Consider the following 25764-nt stretch of genomic DNA (forward strand, 5'->3'; position numbering starts at 1 on the left):
TCCGGGTGGTGTAGCGGTCTATTCCACTGCCTACCAACACAGGGCTTGGCGGTTCGAATCCCTGTGTTACCTCTGGCTTGGTCGGGCGTCCCTACAGACACAATTGGCTGTGTCTGTGTGTGGGAAGCCGGATGTGGGTATGTGTCTTGGTCGCTGCACTAGCGCCTCCTCTGTTTGGTTCGGGCGCTCGTTCAGTGGGGAGGGGGAACTGGGGGGAATAGCGTGATCCTCCCACGCACTACGTCCCCCTGGTGAAACTCCTCACTGTCAGTTGAAAAGAAGCGGCTGGCAACTCCACATGCATCAGAGGAGGCATGTGGTAGTCTGCAGCCCTCTCTGGATCGGTAGAGGGGGTGGAGCAGCAATCGGGGCGGCTTGGAAGAGTGGGTTAATTGGCTGGATACAATTGGGGAGAAAAAAAGGGGGAAAATTAAAAAAAAAATAAAAAGAAAAGAAGATGGCTGTGTGTCTGGCATCAAGCAAGTAGCAATGGATGTAAATGCAGCTCTCGCTGTCGCTGTTGCCGGGTCAATTATGACTACAGGTGAAGGCAACAAGACTGACTGATTAGGCAGAGACAATAAAACAGATTTGTCAGATATAATATCTATCCAATTGAAAAATGTATTGAAAGAGGATACTGAACTTTCCAGAATTTTTCAATGACTGGCAGTAATAATGACTGTAATGCTGAAAACACACTGTATCCGGCCCACCTTACCAAGCTCGCCGAAAGATTAAAAAAAAAAAAAAAAAAAAAAAGTATTCCCTTCCCCCTAATTTGGCTAGTCTTTCCATGCCTTCACAGCCACAGCCAAAGCCCTGACAGTAGCATAACGCCTGAGCTAACACACACTCAGCCAACACAGGACACATTCATTAGCCCACATCCTCCATAATACACACTAATTAGTCTATACTAAAAAGTACCCTTCCTACTCATTAGCCCCTTAATCACCTTAAAACAGAGCGGAGGAACTCTCAGGGGGCGCAGCTGCAACGTGTATATGTATGTGCACTTGCTGTGTGTAAGAGTGTAAGGATTTGGGCATATGCATGAATCTCCCACTGGCTACCGGGATGAACTTGGCTAACATCTCCACAGGAACCGTACGGACTAATGTAGAGTTTTCCCCACTTCTGCAGTTAGGCTTTAACTGTATTAAGGAATTATAGGCAGCGACACGCTATTTTACACCACTGAAGAGATTAAGGTGTTAATCCCAGTGTGGTAACCAGCGTAATGAACACAATTGTGCTGCTCAAACCTCATAACTTAAGTTTTTCCCTTCTCTTCCATCACCGGTCATTTGATACGCGTTCTTTTGCGTTAATACAAACTGTGGGAAATGAAATTAGCTTGCCATGAGTCGACAAACTGCTGCTTCCCTCATCTGTAGAATAAACCTGAAAGCCTGAACGCACAGGAGACAATAACGGTTGCGTGTCATCTGATGCTCCCAATTTGATGCTTCTATGGCAACACTGCAGTTTTAATGCGTCACCGACATGACCAGCAGCAGTTCTAGCCTACCAAGGGTGACATGACTAAATCATACCTCTTCGGAGCAACACAAAAGGAGTTTAATGGACTGCTTTAAGGTGTCCTTCTGACAAAGAGCCATCTGTAGAAGCTTAAAAAAAACCCCATCTTTTTGAAGGAAGCTCATCAAGGTGGTTCAACATGTCATTTTATGATACCGGTCATCAGTGGGTGACTACAAACAGGGAGCATGTCTTAAAGCATGTGCATTCAACTCTGTTCACTTCGATTCCGCCTTAGGGGCATATAATCGGTCTTGCATAAATTGTTTTGACCTTAGAAACCAAAACCTCTGAAAATGGATGGCAAAACACATGGCTTTCTCACTCCTGAGAAGAGGGCTTTCAAGAGACAATGGCTTTCATTGGAACATTGATGTGGTCGTGGAATGGTACCTTAGTGGTGAGGATCTTGAAGGTGCTCTGTTGAGGGACAATTGGGTGGAGAAGATGGATGTTGAAGCTGTGGTCTTCCCCCGACGCCAGTTGCACTGTGGCAGACAGCTAGAGAGAGTACAGACATTGGTTTTATGTGATGCATTAGCCTACACAGGAACACTTGAATTTGGTTTCTAACATGTTTTGTGGGGTAAGGTTAGGGAGCTTGCAAATGTGGTACAGTCCAGCAGTATTTCGGTGTACAAAATGAAACAAAACAAAAAAAATCCCATTCAATTGGATTTTAAATATTTTAAAACCAACACAACATTTTTCTCTTTCATGAAACTACAAGATATACACTCATAGAGCCTCAAAACAAATCAATCAAAAACATCTAGACTTAAGCCTGAGGTACACGTCCTTAAGAAAAAAAAAAAAAGAAAGAAGAAAGAAGACAACCCGACAGATACACGACACAAAATCCAGAAAAGAATATGGAGGGTGGCGGAGGGAAGATGCTGATGTGTCCCTGTGAATAATCTTCTGGATGGTTTGACAGTGAGGATGTGCCAAGCACTGTCCTCTCCAGTCTGCAGCCAGACTGACCAGTGACAAGAGAGGGGGCACCGACACTTCCTAACAGCCTGTCAGTCCATGGGCTTAGGCAGGGGTTGGGGGTAAGAGTTCACTGGGGGCCGCGGCCTTGGCTGTGGTTCAATTCCTCACACTCTCCTCGTGCACTCATCACTTGTCCAACACTGCCCTCCCAATAAGTAGTGAGAGTAAAAGCTTCGGGATGTTCTGTAATAACGTCAGTGTTTAGCCATATTTTAATGCGCCGACTTATAGTGGGGGGCTTCATTACCAACGTTTATTGCGGTTGGGATGTGTAGCCCGCTAGTCGACCAAACAGTGACTTTGTTGTTTTTTGTTTTTACATTTTGTAGAGAACTGACTTCTGAGTATTCTCAAAATCAAAGCAGTAGTTGTTGTTGTTTTTTTTTACCTTTGTGAAGTTGTTGGCAATAGCTTTAAGCGATCACAAGCTCCCAATTTTTTGATATTCATCTGCAACTGAACTTGTGCAGTTGACTGGGTGCAAAACTGATGCACATGTAGTCACAAGGGGAAGATAATTGGAACCCCTGCGTTTCATCTCGAATTTCCTTTATTCATACCAGCCTACTAAAAGATATATGAACTCATGTGTACTTTACAGTACTGCTTAAAGAGGTAGGATAATAACGCGTGTGTGACTTTTTTTTTTGAGGGGGTGAATGATTTCGTTTGAAACAAGGGTAAACTTGGTTTCTTATTCTATCACGATGGGCAAAGTCTTTCCCTGGGGTGCCCTCCAGTCACCCCTCGGAGAGACGAAGAGAAAGCGCGAGTTAGAAAGGGGGAAGACAAAAGTGATGAAAGAATGAAAGAAAGACAGAGGAAGGGCTTTCTCCCTGGAGGATTCTGCCACTGATCTTAAACCAGTTATGCTTTCTATCTACAGACAATTAGGTGTTGGGGAATCAGGGGAGGGTAAAATGTTCTTAGATCTATACTTAAGGGTAATGTTAACAAGGCACCACTGGAGGCATGGCTGGGTCCTTGGGGACTTGTGTGTATGTGAGTGAGTGGGTGAGTGAGGGAGAGAGAGTAGGGAGACCCATCTAATGGTCCCCCCAGAGGAAAAGCCCAAAAGCCATCCAGTCTCTCTCTCCAGCATGCATGCACCCCCCCCACATACACATACACACTCCCTCCTCTATACATGGGAGGACCCCTCACTGACTACATTCATTCCCTAGCCCTTAACCCTAACTACAACCATCATAACTACATGCCTAACCTGAACCCTTACCCTAACCTAATCCTAACCTTAATCCTAAACCCAAATCCTAACCCTCCTCATGGGGACCCATCAAATGTCCCCACAAGGTAGGTGGGTTCTTGTCTTTCTATCCTAATGGGGACACTTAGTCCAACTTGGGATAGAAAAATGCACACGCACGCACGCACACACGCGCACGCACACACGCGCGCGCACACACACACACACACACACACACACACACACACACAACCCGCTACATACACAAACACAAAAACCCAGACAAAAACCCACTCCCTTATTTTTAATCTTATTCAAAGCCCTGATATACTGTTGGACTACCACAATACTACTCTTAACTGATATGAGTGTGTGTATGTACTTCTCTCTCGCTGAAGTTGACACAAACGCCATCCTTCGGGACATTTTTTGCCATGATTGTGATGATGACATGAGACTCTGTCTGGTACCAGTCATGTCTGAAGAAACACACAGGTAGAGAGACACATACATGTCAGTGATTAATCATTTTGAGTAAGAGCTGATCAATGATAAGACTGTACTGACACTAAGATTTTCATTCAGTTGCCCAGTCACCACAAAGAAGCAACTTTTTTTTCTTTTTTTAAAGAGGCAACTCTTTTTGGACCTGTAGGTCCAATGAATGACTGATATCACTGGTGGTACAAACAGAACAACTGAATTGAACAAGACGGATGCCAGTGACCAAAGAAATGGACAGACTGCAGGGCTAAGACATAAAGGTGTGCAATATGACAATATTAGGTCATCCATCCATCCATCCATTATCCAAACCGCTTATCCTTACTCAGGGTCGCGGGATGCTGGAGTTCCAGCAGTCATTGGGCGGCAGGTGGGGAGACACCCTGGACAGGCCGCCAGGCCATCACAGGGCTGACACACACACACACACACACACATTCACACCTAGGGAAAATTTAGTATGGCCGATTCAACTGACCTACATGTTTTTGGACTGTGGGAGGAAACCGGAGCACCCACAGGAAACCCACGCAGACACGGAGAGAAAATGCAAACTCACGAACGATTAAAATTTCTCTACGATCTGCCTTTACAGAGATTGTTAGTATCATGCTACAGTGCACATTCTATCAGTTGCAATTCGATGGCTCACAAACACAACCACAGTTGTTTTCTCAGACAAATCTTAAATCACACTATTAGCTAGTCCATTTTGTGCCTTCCCTAGAGACACACCAATAAACCAATAATAGAAAACAGTAGGAAGTGCCGTGGATTTCTTCCCCTTCCCCCTTTTATCTGGCAACATAGCGGCATGGATGACAACACGGAGGAGTTGGTCCCTAAAAAGAATTCAACATCGGTAATATGGAACTGGTTTGGATTTTCCAAAACCGACACAGCGCAAACAACAGTTATTTGCAAACATTGCAAAGATAAGGTTCACACATTGGATGGCAACACAGCGAACCTTTTTAACCACCTCAAAAAAACAAAAAAAAAGCACCCAAAAGAGTGTGCTGACAGTCAGACAGTGAGGGGATCCCACCTGAGTGCATCAGCTACAACCACGCAGCCAGAGGCTACAAGGCCAAAACACACAACTCTAACCAAGGCATTTGAGAAAGGCACTCTGTATGACAGGACAAGTAAGTGATGGAAAGAGGTAACTTGTGCAGTGGCATTTTACCTGGCCAAGGACATGACTACTATAAAAACCGTGGAAAATAAGCATTTCAAAAGACTGCTCAAAATAGTTGATCCACAGAATGAGATACCAATCTGCAAATATCTTTCCAATACGGCCATGCCTTTGCAGAATTTCACACTTGATTAAAATCTGTTCAAAAAGGTAATTTGGCCTAAATCGTCTGTTCTTCTTTTAGGTTTTGTTACCTTGTAGGGCTGCATTTTTTTTTAAATAGGCAAATTATTTTGGTTGTACTGTTCATTAACTTGCAAAATAGTCTTAAAAACCTGCATGAAGAAGAACTGTGATAAGATCGTGATCCAACCTGAAAAAAACAATACGATATTTTTGCCATAGTGCTCATCCCTGAGACATGTGGCCTATTGCCAAACATGTCTATCCACTGAACAGGGTATCGGGAGCTACAATCCACATAATTGGTACTTGGATGCTAAAGGTTATAATGTGACAACTGATGGCACTTAAACTGAATGAAAGTTTGTCAACATGTGAGCAAATGTGTTCAAAAGGACTAAACTCAAAGCGCCACCAGCAACGATATCATCCAGTTGAACAATTTCTACAAAATCAGCACAGAAGCTCAATGGAAAAAAATATTATGGTTCAAATAATTATATATATACATGAGTGACTGATGACAATACAAAATCTATCCATCAATATACATTCATTTATAGCTCAATATAGCTGCATGTATAATTCCACTTATGTCAAATACATAGTTCCTATCTAACAGATCAGATTTAATAACAACCTTCAACCCACATCAACAAGTAATCTCTTCATACACGAATTGCACACCTATAACAGGTCTAATCAAATTTAGAAATAATGAGGGTTCACATTCATAAGTAATAGCATTAATTAACCCATCAGTGAGGGAGATGTGGTAGCGATTCCCTTTTCCACAGTCACACATAATTAAAATGAAGACTGTACTTTGAAAATCAATCCGGTTCTAAATTATATGAAAACCCTGTAAATATATAAACGAACAAACAAACAAGGAATAGGGTTTTCTGAACAAGGTTCAGTGGCTAATTAGGTGTATATAGCTGTTTATATGAGCACTTACTTGGCAGGTGGAGCTGCCGGTGTCTGCCGGGTCATTCAGGCAGTAACAAAGAGAGGCAGTTAAAGAGAGATGAGTTGATAGCCAGAGGGACATAACAGGCACACAGAGAGAAAAAGATAAACAACAGAGCTTAGTAAGGCATCCTTTTCTGAGCAGGGGTGTATGCGAGGCTGATGCTGTATGGACATGCCGAGGGACAATGGTGCCCCCAGATGGCCCGACAGGGAAACTCACCCTGCTGACGTTGCCGTTCTGATTCTGCTCTGGTGAGAGAGAGAGAGAGAGAGAGAGAGAGAGAGAGAGAGAGAGAGAGAGAGAGAGAGAGAGAGAGAGAGAGATAGGCGAAACATATGAGGGCAGTGACTCAAAATACGACCATCAGACTGGGTTAGATCTCGCTCGCTTCCTTTTTTTGAGATGTGACGATCTATCGGCTGTAAACACAACTTTCATGTTGACACACATTTGTTCGTGGATCAATAAACAACCTAAACATACAGCCCCCCCGTCCCCTCCGAAGGCTTGCAGCTGGCTTGTTTACTGTTCTGTCCACGCCCATTAAAAGCCCCGTGCGCCCTAACAAGCCTGATCACCGTTTACCAGCGTGCTATCATACATTATTCACTGACTCTTTCAGAGGGGAGAGAGATACGAGATCGTAGCAGGCTTGTTGTCTTAATGAGGTCGAGTTTGAAATGGGGAAGTGTGGGTGTGTGTGTGTGTGTGTGTCTGTGTGCATGTGTGTATTTTTATGTTGCTAGGGGCACTGAACAGGAGACAGGAACGCCAGGTGACTGGGAGTCTTTCAAGTTTGTGGCGGTAATTTCCAGCTGTGTGCGTGCACGTCCACACATGCATATGCCCAAGTACACAGTTTCAGTGAGCGGGCTTCTGACAGATTGGGAAGGGGAAGCAGCCTCATTGGGGGCTTTCAAACATCAGCAGCGCCAGCTCTGATGAATCATAATGCTTCTGGGAGTGTGTACTTGCATGGGTATGAAGCGTGTTTGGTTAAAAACTCATGTGCTTGTTTACTTGTGATGATCTGGGACAAGCGCAATTTGTGGCTCCCTACTTATTTCAAACCTAAAACTCATACTACCCCAGACAGAGTAATGGGTATTTCATTAAACTGAATGATACTGTTTAAACCCTCCAAGACTGAATACACACTACTGTTGTTTCCAAACCCAATATAAATTCAAAATAGATGTCAGTAAGTTACTGATGAGCTTCTCATAAAATCAAACAAATTTGACATCTTTTTAGAAAAATATTTACAAAATCAAAGAATGAGTTACTTAAGACCTGGCCTGCTTATAATTTACATATATGTAAATTATTTACATGCAAGTTTTTGTAGAATGTTAATACTTGAACATTTAACTTTAGTCAAGTCAGTTATGTACCACCTTTATATGGTTTTGGAATCTCAGTAGATCATGGACCCCTTTCTTCTTGGCATGAAACATTTCCTATCAAGTATCAAGCAGCTGTACCAGATTTCTGAATCAAGCCAATTCTTTTTCAAGAGGATAATCTTAGCTTCAGAAATGAGCATGCAAGAAATGCAATGGCCTTGAACCGACATATTTGGTCATTGGTAGACAAGAATATCAGTTACTCTATTTCATGGAAAATCCTTGCAAAGAGTAGTGCATATTCAATTAGCAGCAAAAGATGTGACCTGTGCTTGGCAGAAAAGTATTTGATCTGATCTGTCCACCTTGAATAGTAGAAATAAATTGGCCACCAGCTGTAGACACCGAAAAAAAACTCCTTTGTAATTACAAGTAAAATGTCTTTATTACCCCCCCCCCCCATTAGATGATACACGTGACATTTATTAGCTGTTGTATCTTTTTATATTTTAACTGCCTGCTCTCCCTGCCCCAACACCACCCCATTAAATGATATACATGAGTTACCCCATTTGCCGTTATCTTGTCATATTCTAAATGTAGGCTATTTCAACAGTACCTTGGTCATTTAAATGCTTTTTCAAAACAAGCCCATCCCCTTACCCCATTGTAATGTTTTCTACCCCACCATTGGTTGCTATGCATCGTAAGTTACACTATATGTACAAAAGTATTGAGACACACCTCTTCATCACTGAATTCAGGTGTTTCATTCAGACCCATTGCCACAGGTGTATAAAATCCAGCAGCCAGCCATGCAGTCTGCATTTACAAACATATGTGAAAGAATGGGTCGTTCTGAAGCGCTCGGTGAATTCAAGTGTGGTACTGTTATAGGATGCCACCTTTGCAATAAGTCAGTTCGTGAAATTTCTTCCTTGCTAGATGTTCCACGGTCAACTGTAAGTGGTATTATTGAAAAGTGGAAGCGTTTAGGAACAACAGCAACTCAGCAACAAAGTCACACAGCGGGGTCAACGAGTGCTGAGGCGCATAGTGCGTTAAAGTCGCCAACGCTCTGTTGACTCAATAACTGCAGAGTTCCAGACTTCCTCTGGCATTAACATCAGCACAAAAACTGTGTGCCGGGAGCTTCATGGAATGGGTTTCCATGGCCGAGCGACTGCATGCAAGCCTTTCATCGCCAAGCACAATGCCAAGCGTCGGATGGAGTGGTGTAAAGCACGTTGCCACTGGACTGTGGAGTAGTGGAAACATGTTCTGTGGAGAGACGAATCATGCTTCTCTGTCTGGCAGTCTGATGTACGAGTCTGGGTTTGGCTGATGCCAGGTGAATGTTATCTGCCTGACTGCACATTGTGCCAACTGTAAAGTTTGGTGGAGGAGGGATAATGGTATGGGGTTGTTTTTCAGGGGTTGGGCTAGGCACCTTAGTTCCAGTGAAGGGAAATCTTAATGCTTCATCATACCAAGACAATTTGGAGAATTCTATGCTTCCAAGTTTGTAGGAACAGTTTGGGGAGGGCCCTTTTCTGTTCCAGCATGACTGTGCCCCATTGAACAAAGCAAGGTCCATTAAGACATGGTTGGGTGAGTTTGGTGTGGAAGAACTTGACTGGCCTGCACAGAGCCCTGACCTCAACCCCATCGAACACCTTTGGGATGAACTAGAATGGCGATTGCGAGCCAGGTATTCTCGTCCAACATCAGTGCCTGACCTCACAAATGCTCTTCTGGAGGAATGGGCAAAAATTCCCACAGACACACTCCAAAATCTTGTGAAAAGCCTTCCCAGAAGAGTGAAAGCTGTTATAGCTGCAAAGGGGGGACCAACTCCATATTAATGCCTATGGATTTAGAATGGGATGTCATAAAAGCCCCTGTAGGTGTAATGGCCAGGTGTCCCAATACTTTTGTACATATAGTGTACCTACCCCATTGGTTGTAATAGTTCAAAACGTTTTCTCCTCTCATTGGTTGCTGTCCACCGAAATTAGGGGTGTGACGCGGGGAAACGTATACTGTGTTTTCTTTGTTGAATCACATTAGCAGCTGATGAGTGCGCGACGCACGAAACAAGTTTGTACTGCTATGTATTAAAAGTTTTTTTTCCTACATCTATACTGATATATATATATGACAATCATCAGCTGTCCAACTTATGATTGCTTATGAAATGAAACAGGCTTGTACTGTCTCAAAGAATTTACTTGACTCACTGGATTATTTTGCTCCTTATTTGTTGAGCACTTTCCCTACCATTGAGTGTTTCTTTAACAAAGTTATACATATAGCGTTTTTTTTTTTCAGAAACCGTCAACGGTGTTGATGAAAGTGCTCAGCAAATGAGGGGCGGAATATTAAGATAGATGTAGGAAAAAAACTTTAATTCATAGCAGTACAAGCCTGTTTCGTGCATCGCGCACTCAACAGCTGCAAAGTTGGCTATCTTGCAAGTTGGCTATCTTAATTCATAGCAGGCTTTTACTGCTATGAATTAAAGTTTTTTCCTACATATATTTTCCGGAAACCATCAATGGTGTAGATAAAAGTGCTCAACAAATATATATATTTCTCAACACATCTTTACACAAAATACATGTCATCGACAAGGTCACCTGGAAGCTGTAAATGCTGTATTCTACAACCATGTGAAATATGCATTCATTAACTTTGTGAGCACAAACACATATTTTGTCCCGGAATGATGCAGAATCACAAGGTTTAGGTTTAAAATAGTTTGCATTTGTGTGTGTATTCAGTTTTTAGCTAGACTACCAGTTTGGATTCATCAAATGAATATGGAGAATGGAGGGTTCTGATTTAACTTACAAGTGGGCACTATGTTAACAACAGCTTGGCACTTGATAAACCATCTAAACACTTTAATGTACACTAGACATCCACACTTTTATATCCTCCCGCTTGGACTATTGCAACTCCAAGTATATTGGGATTAGTCAGTCATCCCTGCCCTGTCTGCAACTGGTCAAGAATGCCGCATCCAGCCTTCTGACAGCGACCCAGAAGAGGGACCATATTACCCCTATACTGGGTTCTCGCCACTGGTTGTCTGTGTGGCTCAGAATTGATTTTAAGGTTCTCCTGTTTCTTTATAAAACCCTAAATGGACTGCCCCCCTCCTATATGGCAGACCTTTTAACCCTTTATTCTACCTCCAGGTCCCTCAGGTCGGCTGACTTGGGGCTCCTGGCTGTCCTGTCATATAAACTTAAGCTCAAGGGTGACCGCCCCTTTGCAGTTGCAGCCCCTAGAGTGGAACAGCATTCCCCTCCTTATCAGATCTACCCCCTCCATCAACTCTTTTAAGTCCTGGCTCAGAACTTACTTTTATTCATTAGCATTTGAATCCTCCTGATGTGGCTGATTTCTGGCTTGTGCCTATGCCCATGTGTTGTTTATTTGTGCCTATGAGCTATGTGCCTTATTGTTTATGTTGGTGTTGTGTTTCTTGTAATTGTTTTAGCCACCTGCTCTGGTCTGTACAGCACTTTGTCCAATGTGGGTTGTTTTTAATGTGCTTTATAAATAAATTTGACTTGACGACTAGATTTCACTGTTGCCTTCCTCAGCGAGACAAACTTGGAAATGTCTTTTGTCAAGAGTTGCTGTAATATTGTCAGGTGTACCCATATAAGTGGCTATGTCAGAGAAGTGTTGCTGTATTTCCCTTTGATTTCCTGGTTTAAAAAAACGGTGACAGGAAGTGTTATTGACCATGGCCATCATAACTAGTTAACTACTGTTTTCCTCTGTGAAGACACAGAGCTACACAGCAAGATCTCTCACAGCTCCACCTCCTCAACACACACACAGGCCATTAGGCATGCTACATCAACGTTCCCTTCAATTCTTAAAGGTACAGTCTTCCTGAGGTATGACAATCAATTTGCTGCAGAACCAAGTAGGATCCAGTGCATTTTCATAAAGTACTGAATTTCATCAAAATGTTGGCATAGTAAAATGTTGGTAGTAAAGTACTTTTTTTTAGTACTAGGAGACTGTACAACCCTAATATTCACACGCATGCAGGCATGCTAATCTGCCAGATTGGGTGAAAGGCTCCCTTACTGGGGTGGTGAGATGCAGGTTTGAGCTCCAGAATTGGAAAGCAGAAAAAAAGGAACATGAAAAACTACTGGCTTAATAGAGACCTCAGTGGGCTACTTACTTCCTATCATCTCCTCACAGCGCTGGATCCAAATCTCAAAGGTTTTGTTAGAACCTGTGGGATGAACAAAAAAAAGGAACCAAGTACAGGAAATGAGAAAATAGAAGAGAAAGAATAAACGTACATCTGTGTTATTCCTCTATATCTGTTAAACAGTAATACCACCTGACCAGGCATAGAAACTATCCAGCAAATCTACTTATTCAGAGAATTCAGGAAAGTCCTTTGACCCACTGGATATATATATATATATATATATATATATATATATATATATATATATATATATATACACTACCGTTCAAAAGTTTGGGATCACCCAAACAATTTTGTGTTTTCCATGAAAAGTCACACTTATTCACCACCATATGTTGTGAAATGAATAGAAAATAGAGTCAAGACATTGACAAGGTTAGAAATAATGATTTGTATTTGAAATAAGATTTTTTTTACATCAAACTTTGCTTTCGTCAAAGAATCCTCCATTTGCAGCAATTACAGCATTGCAGACCTTTGGCATTCTAGCTGTTAATTTGTTGAGGTAATCTGGAGAAATTGCACCCCACGCTTCCAGAAGCAGCTCCCACAAGTTGGATTGGTTGGATGGGCACTTCTTTGAGCAGATTGAGTTTCTGGAGCATCACATTTGTGGGGTCAATTAAACGCTCAAAATGGCCAGAAAAAGAGAACTTTCATCTGAAACTCGACAGTCTATTCTTGTTCTTAGAAATGAAGGCTATTCCATGCGAGAAATTGCTAAGAAATTGAAGATTTCCTACACCGGTGTGTACTACTCCCTTCAGAGGACAGCACAAACAGGCTCTAACCAGAGTAGAAAAAGAAGTGGGAGGCCGCGTTGCACAACTGAGCAAGAAGATAAGTACATTAGAGTCTCTAGTTTGAGAAACAGACGCCTCACAGGTCCCCAACTGGCATCTTCATTAAATAGTACCTGTTAGAGCCTGTTTGTGCTGTCCTCTGAAGGGAGTAGTACACACCGGTGTCGGAAATCTTCAATTTCTTAGCAATTTCTCGCATGGAATAGCCTTCATTTCTAAGAACAAGAATAGACTGTCGAGTTTCAGATGAAAGTTCTCTTTTTCTGGCCATTTTGAGCGTTTAATTGACCCCACAAATGTGATGCTCCAGAAACTCAATCTGCTCAAAGAAGTGCCCATCCAACCAATCCAACTTGTGGGAGCTGCTTCTGGAAGCGTGGGGTGCAATTTCTCCAGATTACCTCAACAAATTAACAGCTAGAATGCCAAAGGTCTGCAATGCTGTAATTGCTGCAAATGGAGGATTCTTTGACGAAAGCAAAGTTTGATGTAAAAAAAATCTTATTTCAAATACAAATCATTATTTCTAACCTTGTCAATGTCTTGACTATTTTCTATTCATTTCACAACATATGGTGGTGAATAAGTGTGACTTTTCATGGAAAACACAAAATTGTTTGGGTGATCCCAAACTTTTGAACGGTAGTGTATATACACACACACACATATATATAAACATATATATAAAGCTAATTTTGTGAAGGAATGGAGCCAAAGGGGAAACTTGAGAGGACAACCATCGAATCAAATCATTACACTCTTTAAATCTAATTCTGGGATGAAACTCAGTGATAGATTATAGTAATGCTGTGCTATTGATGATTCTAAGAAAAATATTGTCATTACACTTGACATAATTGTAGAAATCCAAAAACCTCTTATGTGAACACAATAGAAAAGAGACGGGTAGGGTATGGGGGCGAAAAAAAGAAAGCAGACATCCTTCTAGCTATTTGTACTTTGGAGAGCAAATAGAGAGGATCAGTAGGAGAGTTTTAATGCAGTGGTCAGTGCAGAAAGAGCCAAGTGTTTCTCCAAGGCCAGGATGGGCTGTACTCACTGTCCAGCTGGTGTCCCTGAGTGAAGGCTTCGTATGATGACTCAAAGTGGTTCAGGTGGTACTCTGCAATTCTGTGGAGTGAGGACAAACACACAACTTAGAACACAGACCAACTAACAAAAGAGAGAAAGGCAACTCCATTTCAAAGAGCAAAATTATGATAATGACCAGAGGTACACATAACTTTTTTGGTCTGGTTCTCAAGGGAGCACCTGGAGATGTTGCTTGGTACAGTGTTTACACGGCACGGTTATCCTAAAAGCTGTTGTCATCACTACCCTCCTGACTGCTCTCCTCACTGTGTTCCTATCTTTCAAACATGGCAGATGAAGATGGAAGCCTACTTCTTTCTCCCTGGTTGAGTCTGCGATTAGCTGTTTGCATCCATAAGTCAACAGCTGGCTTCGGATCAAAAGTCTCTGTTGTCATCTTAGACAAGTGGATGTGCATCAGGGATGAGAGGCGAGAGTCTGACAGACAGGATCTGTACTTGGGTTTTTATTATATTTTGAAGTGAAATCCCCCCTCACATGCAACACTGCTCAAGGGCAGTGTAAGGGACAACAGAAAGACTTTATGAATGTTGAAATAACTATCTGGATTACTTATCTTCACTGTGTTGACCAAGTCATTCATAGAAGAGCCCGCCGAACGTTTTCCTGCTTGCTTTAAATGCCTCCATTCTCTTACAGTGGAGTCTCAGTCAACAGACAAGCTGGCCTCGTATTTCTGAAGGATGTTAGTAAGTGTTGTGTTGCCAAAACTGTGGAGGTCTTGCATTTATTGAGGCCAAGTTGAAGTATCAAAAATTAAAAACTGATCACATGACTTAAGGGATTCATATCTGCTTTCAAACTCACGAACTGAACTTTCGCAAAGTACCACCCCAGAACGGTGCTTGTCCAATCCTACCTTAGCAACGGTTTCTATGTGAGGGAGGTCCGTCATGCTTTCAGACAGCAAAATGCTATGGGATCTGCAAATCAGATACTAGATATCTGAAAAGTATGGAGAGGGTGTAATTTGCTTTCCCTTCGCGAAACCCAAAACGCAGGAAGCGCAATGTCAGCAATGGATTTCACAGTATAGCAGACCCCATGACCAGCTTAATCCATCCAAAATCAACAAAAATACCTGTCTGCTCCAAGCTAAGCTTGTTACTACCTATTATCGATAGCTAATATAGCTAACATATTATTACTGTTACTTTTACCCACACAATGATTACCACCATTATCAATATATCAATGCATTACTGGCTAACAAAATAACATTATTAATGTACCTGATGAACGTAACCAGCTTAGTCTGTGGCCACAGATACATAATTTAATGATAGCTAACCCACTAACATAACTTTGTTATGCTAGTCACAGGTTAGCTAGGTTCCACCTTTCATTTCAGAGCTTAAAGACCCGTGGGGAGGGTCGGCTGGGCCTTGAGATGGTCTCTGGCCAGTCTGACCTCCTCATATCCGGCCTATTTTAAACGTTTCTCCCTCTCTGTGAGCTCCAGGTGGGGACCGGCCATTCGGCAAAGTCATCCCGCCCGCGGGGGCATCTCGTTAGCCTTATTTTGTTGAAAATACCGGTTCTGGTCCAAAGGTAAAAAAGAAAATCATGGAACGGTTCCCCCAGCCCCCGGGGCATGTCACTGGCCAAACCTCCGACCCCCAGAAGCCCATACAGAACCCCCAAAAAAGCCTGGATAAAAGAATGCCATGGGGTACCTTGGCCAAAATCAACACTATAATACGGTGATGTTGACAATGGCTTATTAAAAATATACCAATAATAGCTGAAATATTAACTTACCCTACAGTGCAGGAGCACAATTGGTCCACAATGTGTTTCAGAATTAGCTGATGGGTTTTCTCATTCTTTGACTGCGACCGGTAAGTTTTACCCTCAATTACAGTCCCACCTGGCAGCCCGGAGTCCATAAAAGTCAGTTTTACTTTTAATATTCTGAATGTATCCCTCCTGCATACTGTAACCCCTCCTGCCTTTCATGGGATGATATTAAGGATGAATTACTCCAAAATACATCACTTATTTTCTCTGGGAATGCGCTGATTTCTTCCTTCATGTTTTGGGGTTTTCCGGCTACTTCCTGGATGGTTCTGAAAAGCTTGATGGGCATAGCAACAGTAACTAGGGAGGGGGACTTTGCGAAAGGTCAATTAGACCTCTCAATACATCAGCCTTGTCCCTGTCAGCATCAGCATTTGAAACAGTCTCTTTCCTGTACTTTTTGTCCCAATATAAAAGGTGCTGCTTTTATCTGAAAGATTGGGATTTTCACAGCATATTTTGCACCACATCTCTGTGCAGTCGCCATCTGTTTGGAGCCAGGCTACTTCCTGCAGCCACTTTTCCGCGAATACACGTTTTTTTATGTCAAGGTTCAGTCTGGCATCTCTTTGGAGGTGGTGCAACACCAAAGTAATTACTTAATGTAGATTGCTTCTTGGACATTTTGATGAATGGATGAAAATCCTAAAACCAGAGAAAAAATTAACATTAAGCTAGTTGTAACGCAAGCTAACTATTTGCCGGAGATCAAGGCTTAACAGTTAACCTTGCTAACCTGGAAAAAAAACAAAAAAAAACACATCCACTTAAGAACGAAGGCTAAAAGTTGCATGATTAACAACTGATTATTAAAATTGACACATTTGTCATGATTTTCTTACCAGTGATACATGGAGAAAATCCTGTTGTTTCAGTAAGTGTGTCCCAAAAATGTTGGTACGCAAAGTGCCTTTTTTCGTATTATCTGCTGTGCATCGTTTATTTTGACCACACATACGCACCAGTTATGTGCATCTCTGATAATGAACCTTGACAAAGTTTTTGAGAACAGGAATAACTTTAAAATTAGTTAAATGAATAAAATAAATACCTATACACTTAAAGATATAGTAAACAGTTTCTCTTATACTTTGAAAATTCGGCTACCAAAAATTCAATAGCAGAAATAAGACAGAAATTTCTGTGCTGAGAAAGAGGGCACAAAAACTATTCTTACTGCACAATGTCTTAGGATGATTGAAAAACCAAGCGGAATCTTAACATGACTTACTTTCAGGCAAAACCAGTGGATGACTAAAAAGGTGAGTATCAAATTTTGAATTACAATTCTTCATCTTTACATAAGACACACACATTTTCTATTTTCCCCCATTCTCTTTTTCATACTGTATCACACACCCAGTTCGCATGAAGGCAAGGGGAAGGCTGGGGTTTAGCTGTTGGGCTTTCTTGGCATCATCAACGGCACCTGAGGAGTCAGAAAGACACGAAAACCATGTTGTTCACAATTAAATCAATAATTTCGACTTCAAAACTTTAAGATGGATGAAAAAAAGGTCAAATCTTATTAGGGCTGGGCAATATGGAGCAAAAATTATATCTCGGTATTTCTAGGCTGAACGGCAATACATGATATGTATCTCAGTATTTCCTATGAAGAGGGCTAAATGTTCAGTTGTAAGTCAAAGCCACACGAGAGATGTCACAAGCACTTTTCTTAAAACAGATCAAAATAAAATGCAAAGACAGGGTTTCCTTCCGTGTTTTCAAATATACAGCTGCACAATACATCAACATGTAAATGAAAAATTATCTAAAATATATAGCCTACATTAAATAAAAATAGGCCTATCTCTGAGAATGCAAAGTGCATTCCAAAACGGTTATTATGACCGGTTTGGATTTTCAATGTTTAATAACTTTACTGGGGGGGAAAAAGATACAGACCTGCCGCTCCCCGAATTCTCCTAAAATTGAATATATTTGCATTTAAAATGAGTTTCAAACCAAGATCTACCTAAAACGACCATGAGCGGTCAAAATGGTCGCTTGTAATTTACGCGTCATGTCACATTGTGCGCGTCATGTCACTATTTATAACATGTTTTGGTCGCATCATTTCCTTCACAAAGTTCATTGCACTGGAAACTAGCGTTCTCCAGTGCAGAGAAAAAATACTAAATTTGATTTTTGATTATTGCCAACATGTCTGGTTACAGACACCGTTTCAGATGCACCATGACTACCACCGAGGCGTTGCAGTATTTAAAAGCATTGGACATTGGCCATTTAAATTGTTTGAAACACAGTCTTAAAAGTTGTTAAAATTTTAATTTTGGTGTCAGTTTCTTAACAGACATACCAACATAGTATATAATGCATTAATATCTCAATTGGGTATTTATCTTGACAGAATATAGAGTTTAAAAACCATGACGGTCAAAATGACTGCCCACGGTCATTCTAGTAGTTTTTAAGTTCCGGTCGTTGTTTGGGACTGTTTCAATATTTATTTTCAGTTTTTTTTTTGTTTTTTTTTTACATTTCACGTTTTATAGGCCTTGTTAAGTTTGTTAGATTAGCAAAATGTGTTTTCTGTTTTGTATTTCAAGTAATATTTTCACTTTTTGAATTTTGCTATTCAAGTTTGACCACTTCCCTCTGAAGTTTAAATTGTTTAAAAATAGTATTATAGTTTTTAAAATGTTAATTTTGGTGTCAGTCGTTTCCTAACAGACATACAAACATATGCAATGCATTAATATCTCAATTGGGCATTTATCCTGACAGACTACAGAGTTTAAAAACTGGCCGTCAATTTGACCGCCCATGGTCGTTTTAGGTAAAAGTGAAATCCCGGTCGTTCTAGTGTTAAGAAACACATTATGTATTTTAATGCAACAGCAAACTATATCGTAAAAACGGTATTGTTTCATCCTATATCTTGTTTGAAAATATATCGATATAACATAAAAAGTCGATGTACCACCCAGCCCCAAGTCAAGTCAAGTCAATTTTACTTGTATAGCCCAATATCACAAAATAAATCTTATGTTAAAAAAAAAAACTTCTCTTAAAGTGATGAAGTTGATTCCAGAACTGTGACTCCAGGTCTCCTGAAGGAGGACCTATCCTAGTCACATTAAAGGTGCTATATACAACATTCAGCACCAGCATCTCAGACGAAAACAAAACAAGCATCTTTATGCATGCTCAACAAAACAAGCCCCCCCCCCCCCTTGCATTCTTGGCTATCTGGCTATTTTGCGTTCTTGGGTATTTTGTTGGTTGGAATATTGATTTTTACAGTATAGTCATTAAATTAACATTAGTAATGTATCCAGCTTGGTAAGAAACTATTTCGTCGGTCTGCCGAGTGACCTAAATCCATGTAACGTAATTATCAGCTTGCTAGCTATCCCGCTAACAATAGCTACTCGCATGCACTTACATGCATGCACAGCCGGACCGGCTTCCAAAACAAAGAACAGAGAAACTCGGATTTCAACACACACACAGGGAGTGTGACTTCATTCTCTGCTCAGGACGCCATTACTTCACTATCTCTTTACATAGCAAATAGTTGTTTGCTGCTATAATGTTCCAAATCTTATATACAGCACCTTTACCTCGTGTTGTTTTGTTATTATAAATCAAAACTATTCAATAAGTGCCACGCGACATGGAAAATATCAAGTTGATTATCATTTTATCATATTATTGATTTTACACAATATCAACATATATGACATCTGCTTACATAGCAAAAATACCATATTCGAGAATCAACAGCGGTTCATCATACTGAACAGTTTGATAATCTAAATTTTAATATCAAATCAAAACACGTTTTCAAATAAGACTCCGTCAAATATTTCAGACTTCATTTTATGACAATTTTAGGAAAAAGATTCTTGTTATGATTAAACAACAAAATTGTGTATCACAATATCCAAATTTCATTTTGATGCAATACCACTGAAACACAATAAACATTAATATTTGATTATTGCCCAGCCCTGAATGCAATTGTAAACTGTTAGCAATTAAAACCAATGAGAGTTGACGACACAAAGATACCATCAACATCCTGTGTAAGAATTATATTTGCTGCAAGCCAATATTATGAGAATTGTTTGCGCTTTGCAAAGATTCTGTGATGAACATGTCTGTGCAGTGCATGTATGTGTAGGTTTGGGACCTGAGCTGAGTCTTTAGGACCAGACTTACAGCTGTAGTTCTTGAGAAGTATGTGGGCGTAGGCGCGCTGGCAAAACCACTCAGGGTTACTAGAGTCTCCTTGCAAGGCCTCATTCAGCGCCTACCATAAAAAAGGTCTAGCTGTTATGCAGTGTCGATTAAATTACACCATTGTACAAAAGTACACCTTAAAAGAGAAAAACTGAGGTTATTCAGGTTATTTCATGCCAATTTAATCTCAGGAAAATGCATTTGGCATGAGGACTTTTTAGGGGTAGGACATTAACACATGTCAAATAGACTACTAATCGATTTAGGTTGTTTGTTACAACTTTGCCAGAAAAAAAAAATCACTTTCAAAAATGTCTTATTCTAAATCAGACTGCCTGTTGAACACTGCGGTCAAGCCGGCCCACACTTCGAAAAACACAGTAAAGCCTGCCCTCAAGTTGTTTTTTAATACATGTATTTAATAGGCATTATGGTAAAAGCATGTAAGAGCTGATTTCAAAATAAACAACCATCAAGTGCATGTGATTTCACATTCATTCAGTCAGTCAATAATGAATGAATAAATAAATGCCATAGCTAAATAAAACAGTTAATAAATAACAAATACAATTAATATCAATAAAATAACTACTGCCTGCAAACTGTATTTTAAAAAAAATGAGGCTTTTTTTTTTTTAAATCGAGGCTCTGTCCTTTCAGCTGTGTGAATAATTAGTTAAAACTTAATAATAAAGAATACATTTCAAAAGACCTATCCGACTTATAAGCAACACAATGACAGAATGCATTTAGAAACATCCTGTTTCCACAGACAAATTTTACTTCAGAAATGATAGCCGACCACCTCAGTGTCACTTGGAAGTATCCGCCCAATCTGATGTGGAATTTCAAAATAAAAGCCCTCTAAATGTCATATATGAGCTATGTTCCCTCTGAATTCAGATTAAAATTAAAAGGAAACTTGCCTGTTTCCAATGACCAGTTTCACTTGAGACTGACAGCACACCACCTCACAGTGTCACTCAGAAAATATTAGCACAATCTGATGTGGAATTTCCAAATTAAAGCCTTCTAAACGTCATATCAGCTATGTTTCCCCTGAATTCAGATCAGAATTAAAAAGTAAACTGCCTGTTCCAACAGACCAATTTCCCTTCAGACTGACATCATATCACCTCAGAGAGTCACTCAGGAAATATTAGCACAATCTGATGTGGAATTTCAAAATTAAAGCCCTTTAATATGTCATATATGAGCTGTGTTCCCTCTGACTTAGAATTACAAAGGAAACTGCCTGTTTCCACAGATCAATTTCACTTCAGACTAAAGACATATCACCTCAGTGTCACTCAGAAAATATTAGCATCATCCATCCATCGATCCATTATCCAAATCGCTTATCCTGCTCTCAGGGTCGCTGGAGCCTATCCTAGCAGTCACTGGGCGGCAGGCCTCATCTGATGAGCGTCGTCTGATGTGGAATTTCAAAATTAAAGCCCTGTAAAATGTCATACATAACCTAGGTTCCCCCTGAATTCAAATTAGAATTAAAAGGAAACTGCTTGTTTCCACAGACCAGTTTCACTTCAGACTGAGAGTACATCACCTCACAGTATCGCTCAGAAAATATCAGCACAATCTAACGTGGAATTTCAAAATTAAAGCCCTCTAAAACCTCATGAGCTATCGTCCCTCTGAATTCAGATTAAAATTAAAAGGAAAATGCCTGTTTCCACAGACCAATTTCCCTTCAGACTGACAACACACCACCTCAGTGTCACTCAGAAAATATTAGCACAATGTGATGTGGAATTTCAAAACTGAAGCCAACTTGAATGTCATATATGAGCTATGTTACCTCCGAATTCAGATTAGAATTAAACGGAAACTGCCTGTTTCCACAGACCAATTTCATTTCAGGCTGACAGCACACCACCTCAGAGTGTCACTTAGGAAATATCATCTCAATCTGATGTGGAATTGCAGATATTTTTTACAATGCCAAAAGATTTGCACTACACACACACATGCACGCACGCACACACACAACTTTGTGCAAATGTATGAAAATTGCTCGAGCGAAAATGAAAATTAATTCAATCTTACCGATTTACTGCAACCCTTGTTTTGTCACAATATCTGGTAACCACTGCTAGATGCAGAACGTCGTTTACATCCACACTCTCATCAAGAGCTACACTGAATACCAACGTATCTTTCAATGCAAGAATTTGCTGGTGCCTTACATTTACAGCCATGTCTGTAATGCGCCTCTACAGTTCTTGCAGAAATGGGCATTTCTTTGATCATGTTGATGATTGTGTCCTTGTTTGGTAACCCATCAAATATACCCTGCAAACTGTTGAGGTTAGTATACACTGTCAATTGGAGAATGTCTTCACATGTTAAGAAATGCACTTCGCGACTTCATAGCTGCTCTCTGTAGCTTGGCTATTTGCAGCACATAGGGTTGTAAACTTGTTGCTTTGCTTCCCGTACTGGGCCACTGCCCTCTTGATTGAACTGATTCAGCTTTATCAGCCTTATCATTGAACTTTTTCTCATGCCTTGTTCAAAATGATGTTTTACATGAAGTTCGACACACAACATTTTCGCAGCAGCGAGCGTACGCAGCTCGGTCCTTTCGTGAAATAAATCCCAATTTGTTTGTCCAAGACGGCTGAAAGAGGCGAATATTGGACAATATTGCTTCTGCTATCGTCAGTTCTTGACATAAAGCAAAAACGCAAGCTAGCTAGCTATGCTACGTTTTCAATACCGCTGTAATGCTGCACTTCGCAGATCAGAGGGAGGGGGAAAGAGGGATAGACCACGTCAATCCACTCTGTGCATAACTGTAGTCCACTGACTTCCGGTTTGTACTGCAGTGGTCACACCAGTTTCCTGTTTGTTGGCGTGTGTTATTGACAATGGCATATTTTTCACGATGCCTGCAAGATTTACCATGGATAAATGTCAACGACATGCACAGATTTGTTGACTAACTTTCACCTGCACCTACCAGCAAACGGGTGAAAAGTTTCAAGTTGTACATATCAAGTTACGTCCACAATTATGAGGATGAGCACGTAACTTGATATGTACAACTTGAAACTTTTAACCCGTTTGCTGGTAGGTGCAGGTGAAAGTTAATCAATCAAGTTGCATTTCATATAGCGCTTTTCGACAATTCTGTGCATGTTATTGACATTTATCCATGGTAAATATTGCAGGCATCGTGAAAAATATGCCATTGTCAATAGCACATGCCAACAAAAAGGAAATTGGTAATGACCGCTGCAGTAGAAACCGGAAGTCAGTGGACTACGGTTATGCACAGAGCCGATCGTGTGTGCTCTCTTGCTGTCAAAAACAACTGAGACTAATTATTTCAACCATCCATCCATTATCTGAACCACTTATCCTGCTCTCAGGGATGCTGGAGCCTATTCCAGCAGTCATTGAGCGGCAGGCGGGGAGACATCCTGGACAGGCTGCCAGGCCATCACAGGGCCAACACACACACACACACACACACACACACACACACACACACACACACACACTCGTACCTAGGGACAATTTAGTTTGGCTGACATGTCTTTGGACTGTGGGAGGAAATCAGAGCCCCCGGAGGAAAACCCATGAAGGCACGGGGGAAAAAATGGAAACTCCACACAGAGAACGACCCACCAAGGTTGGACTACCCTGAGGCTCGAACCCAGGACCTTCTTGCTGTGAGGCAACCGCGCTAACCCCTGCGCCACCGTGCGGCCCCTTTGGTAACCCTCTTTTAATAATAATACTATAGATTACATTTATATAGTGCTTTATCTTAATAGATATCCAAAGCGCTTCACAGTGAAGGGGGTAACTCACTTCAACCACCACCAATGTGTAGCACCCACTCGGGTGATGCAAAATGGCTAATTATTTCAGTATTATTTTAAATCGAATTGTTCATTTAGTTCACCATTAGGCTAAAATTTATATTAAAAAATGTTCTTTAGAAAAAATATCTTAAAAATATTGTAGCGTTCATCCATCCATTATCTGAACCGCTTATCCTGCTCTCAGGGTCACGGGGATGCTGGAGCCTATCCCAGCAGTCATTGGGCAGCAGGCGGGGAGACACCCTGGACAGGCCGCCGGGTCATCACGGGGCCGCCCCCCCCCACACACACACACGCCTAGGAACAATCTAGTACGGCCAATTCACCTGACTAACATGTCTTTGGACTGTGGGAGGAAACCGGAGCCCCCGGAGGAAACCCACAGAGACACGGGGAAAACATGCAAACTCCACACAAGAGGACGACCCGGGATGACCCACCAGGGTTGGAATACCCCCCAGGCTCGAACCCAGGACCAGGACCATCGCTATTAAAAAAAAAACCCACGCACACACTTCGAAACTGCTTTATTCACGGCTGTTGTTGGCTACTGCCACGCCGTACACACCGCCATTAAAACCCGACTCACAGGTCATCTCTCTATTCAAAGACCTGACCCACTAACCCATGACCCGGCAAGAGTGTTACCCCCCCCCCCCCAGAACAGCGAAACAACTCCCCCAACTATGTACAACTAACACGTACACCCTACTGGTGAACCGGAACACGCTACCATATTTTTACTGACTTGCTCCGCGTGCCCGTGTTAATGGCCTCGCGTGCTACCGTGGGTACCCGTGTCAGAAGTTGCCGACCCCTGGCCTCTTACATACACGTACCGCAAAACAACGTGGGGGCCGGGCTGACCGTGTTTTTCAAAGTGCAGTCTGGCTTTACCGCAGTTGTTGAGCTAATAGTACTACTACATAGTATGTAGTGGAATCCCCTACCCCGTGGTCAGTAAACACAAGGAATTTTATGACAAGGTTGTAACCACAATTCTTCACGTACGTGATTATAAGACCGATTTCCTGATTTAGATCTGCTCAAGAGCTATGCAATCAATCACAGGTTAACAATAACATAGGTAAACTGAGGCTCAAAAGAGGAAGCTCTGACAATGACAGGTGGCACCGCTTAACATTAGCGTTAGTTATCAAGTACTAGTTAAGCTAGCTAGCTAAACGTACCTAGCTAACGATGTAAATGTCGGGGGAACGCGACAGTGACTTACTATATAATCGGTAATGTTAGTGTCTACTCTGTTAAAACTAACCTCATGTCCATTATCAACACGAAAAGTGATATTAGTCGACTAAAGTCGGCGAACTCAAGTCATCTACCCAGTTACAATCGGGGCTAATTTCAGTAACATGCACCACACAGCTATACCTCACACCAACCATTTCAAAGCCCGACATTAGACGACGGGCTGTGTTAATTCGTGTGAAACATCCAAGTAACCACCCGATCATTCAACAACTTGGGAGGCTAAACAGCGTACGGTTAGCGCTAGCTAGCGTTAACCCTGATGTTTACCTCGAGAGCTCTCGTCGGGTCTTCGTCAATTAAGTTATCGGGGAAACTGCAAAGAAGAAGAAAGAAAGGCGACACCGTTAAGCCCACTGAATTAAGCCGTGCTTTAGGCGACGTTTATGCTCATGTTTAGTTAAACTTGCCGTTCAGTAGCCATCGGTCCGATCGGAGATGCCCAGTTAGCCCGGAGGCGGCAGGAAAGTTCTGGACTTGGAGGCCGAGCAGAACGAGCCCGTCAACAGCATCATCACACGGTCACCCAGTCACAACTCTGCTTCCTAACGGCCAGGAGGAGTAAT

The 25764-nt window shown here is 41.5% G+C and overlaps 1 protein-coding gene across 2 annotated transcripts in view; it reads right to left on the bottom strand.

The window, feature by feature from the left end:
• Positions 1-25746, bottom strand: part of sugt1 (SGT1 homolog, MIS12 kinetochore complex assembly cochaperone) — a 34634-nt gene extending 8888 nt beyond the window's left edge. Inside the window, exons 1-10 of one of the 2 annotated variants that reach the window (XM_056292893.1) lie at positions 25609-25746; positions 25469-25514; positions 20055-20145; positions 17223-17292; positions 14011-14081; positions 12112-12165; positions 6772-6800; positions 6538-6560; positions 4131-4227; positions 1939-2046 (exon numbers count right to left, since the gene is read on the bottom strand). In XM_056292893.1, coding sequence (XP_056148868.1) covers positions 1939-2046; positions 4131-4227; positions 6538-6560; positions 6772-6800; positions 12112-12165; positions 14011-14081; positions 17223-17292; positions 20055-20145; positions 25469-25514; positions 25609-25622 — 603 coding nt within the window. In that variant the 5' untranslated portion in view covers positions 25623-25746. Of the gene's footprint in view, positions 1-1938; positions 2047-4130; positions 4228-6537; positions 6561-6771; positions 6801-12111; positions 12166-14010; positions 14082-15824; positions 16509-16705; positions 17293-20054; positions 20146-25468; positions 25515-25608 lie in introns of those variants that run through there. The other variant, XM_056292894.1, reaches the window with a different exon arrangement.
• Between the last annotated feature and the right edge of the window lie 18 nt (positions 25747-25764).

This window comes from Lampris incognitus, chromosome 14 (assembly GCF_029633865.1).
Source record: "Lampris incognitus isolate fLamInc1 chromosome 14, fLamInc1.hap2, whole genome shotgun sequence".
In the NCBI taxonomy this organism is placed as follows: domain Eukaryota; kingdom Metazoa; phylum Chordata; class Actinopteri; order Lampriformes; family Lampridae; genus Lampris; species Lampris incognitus.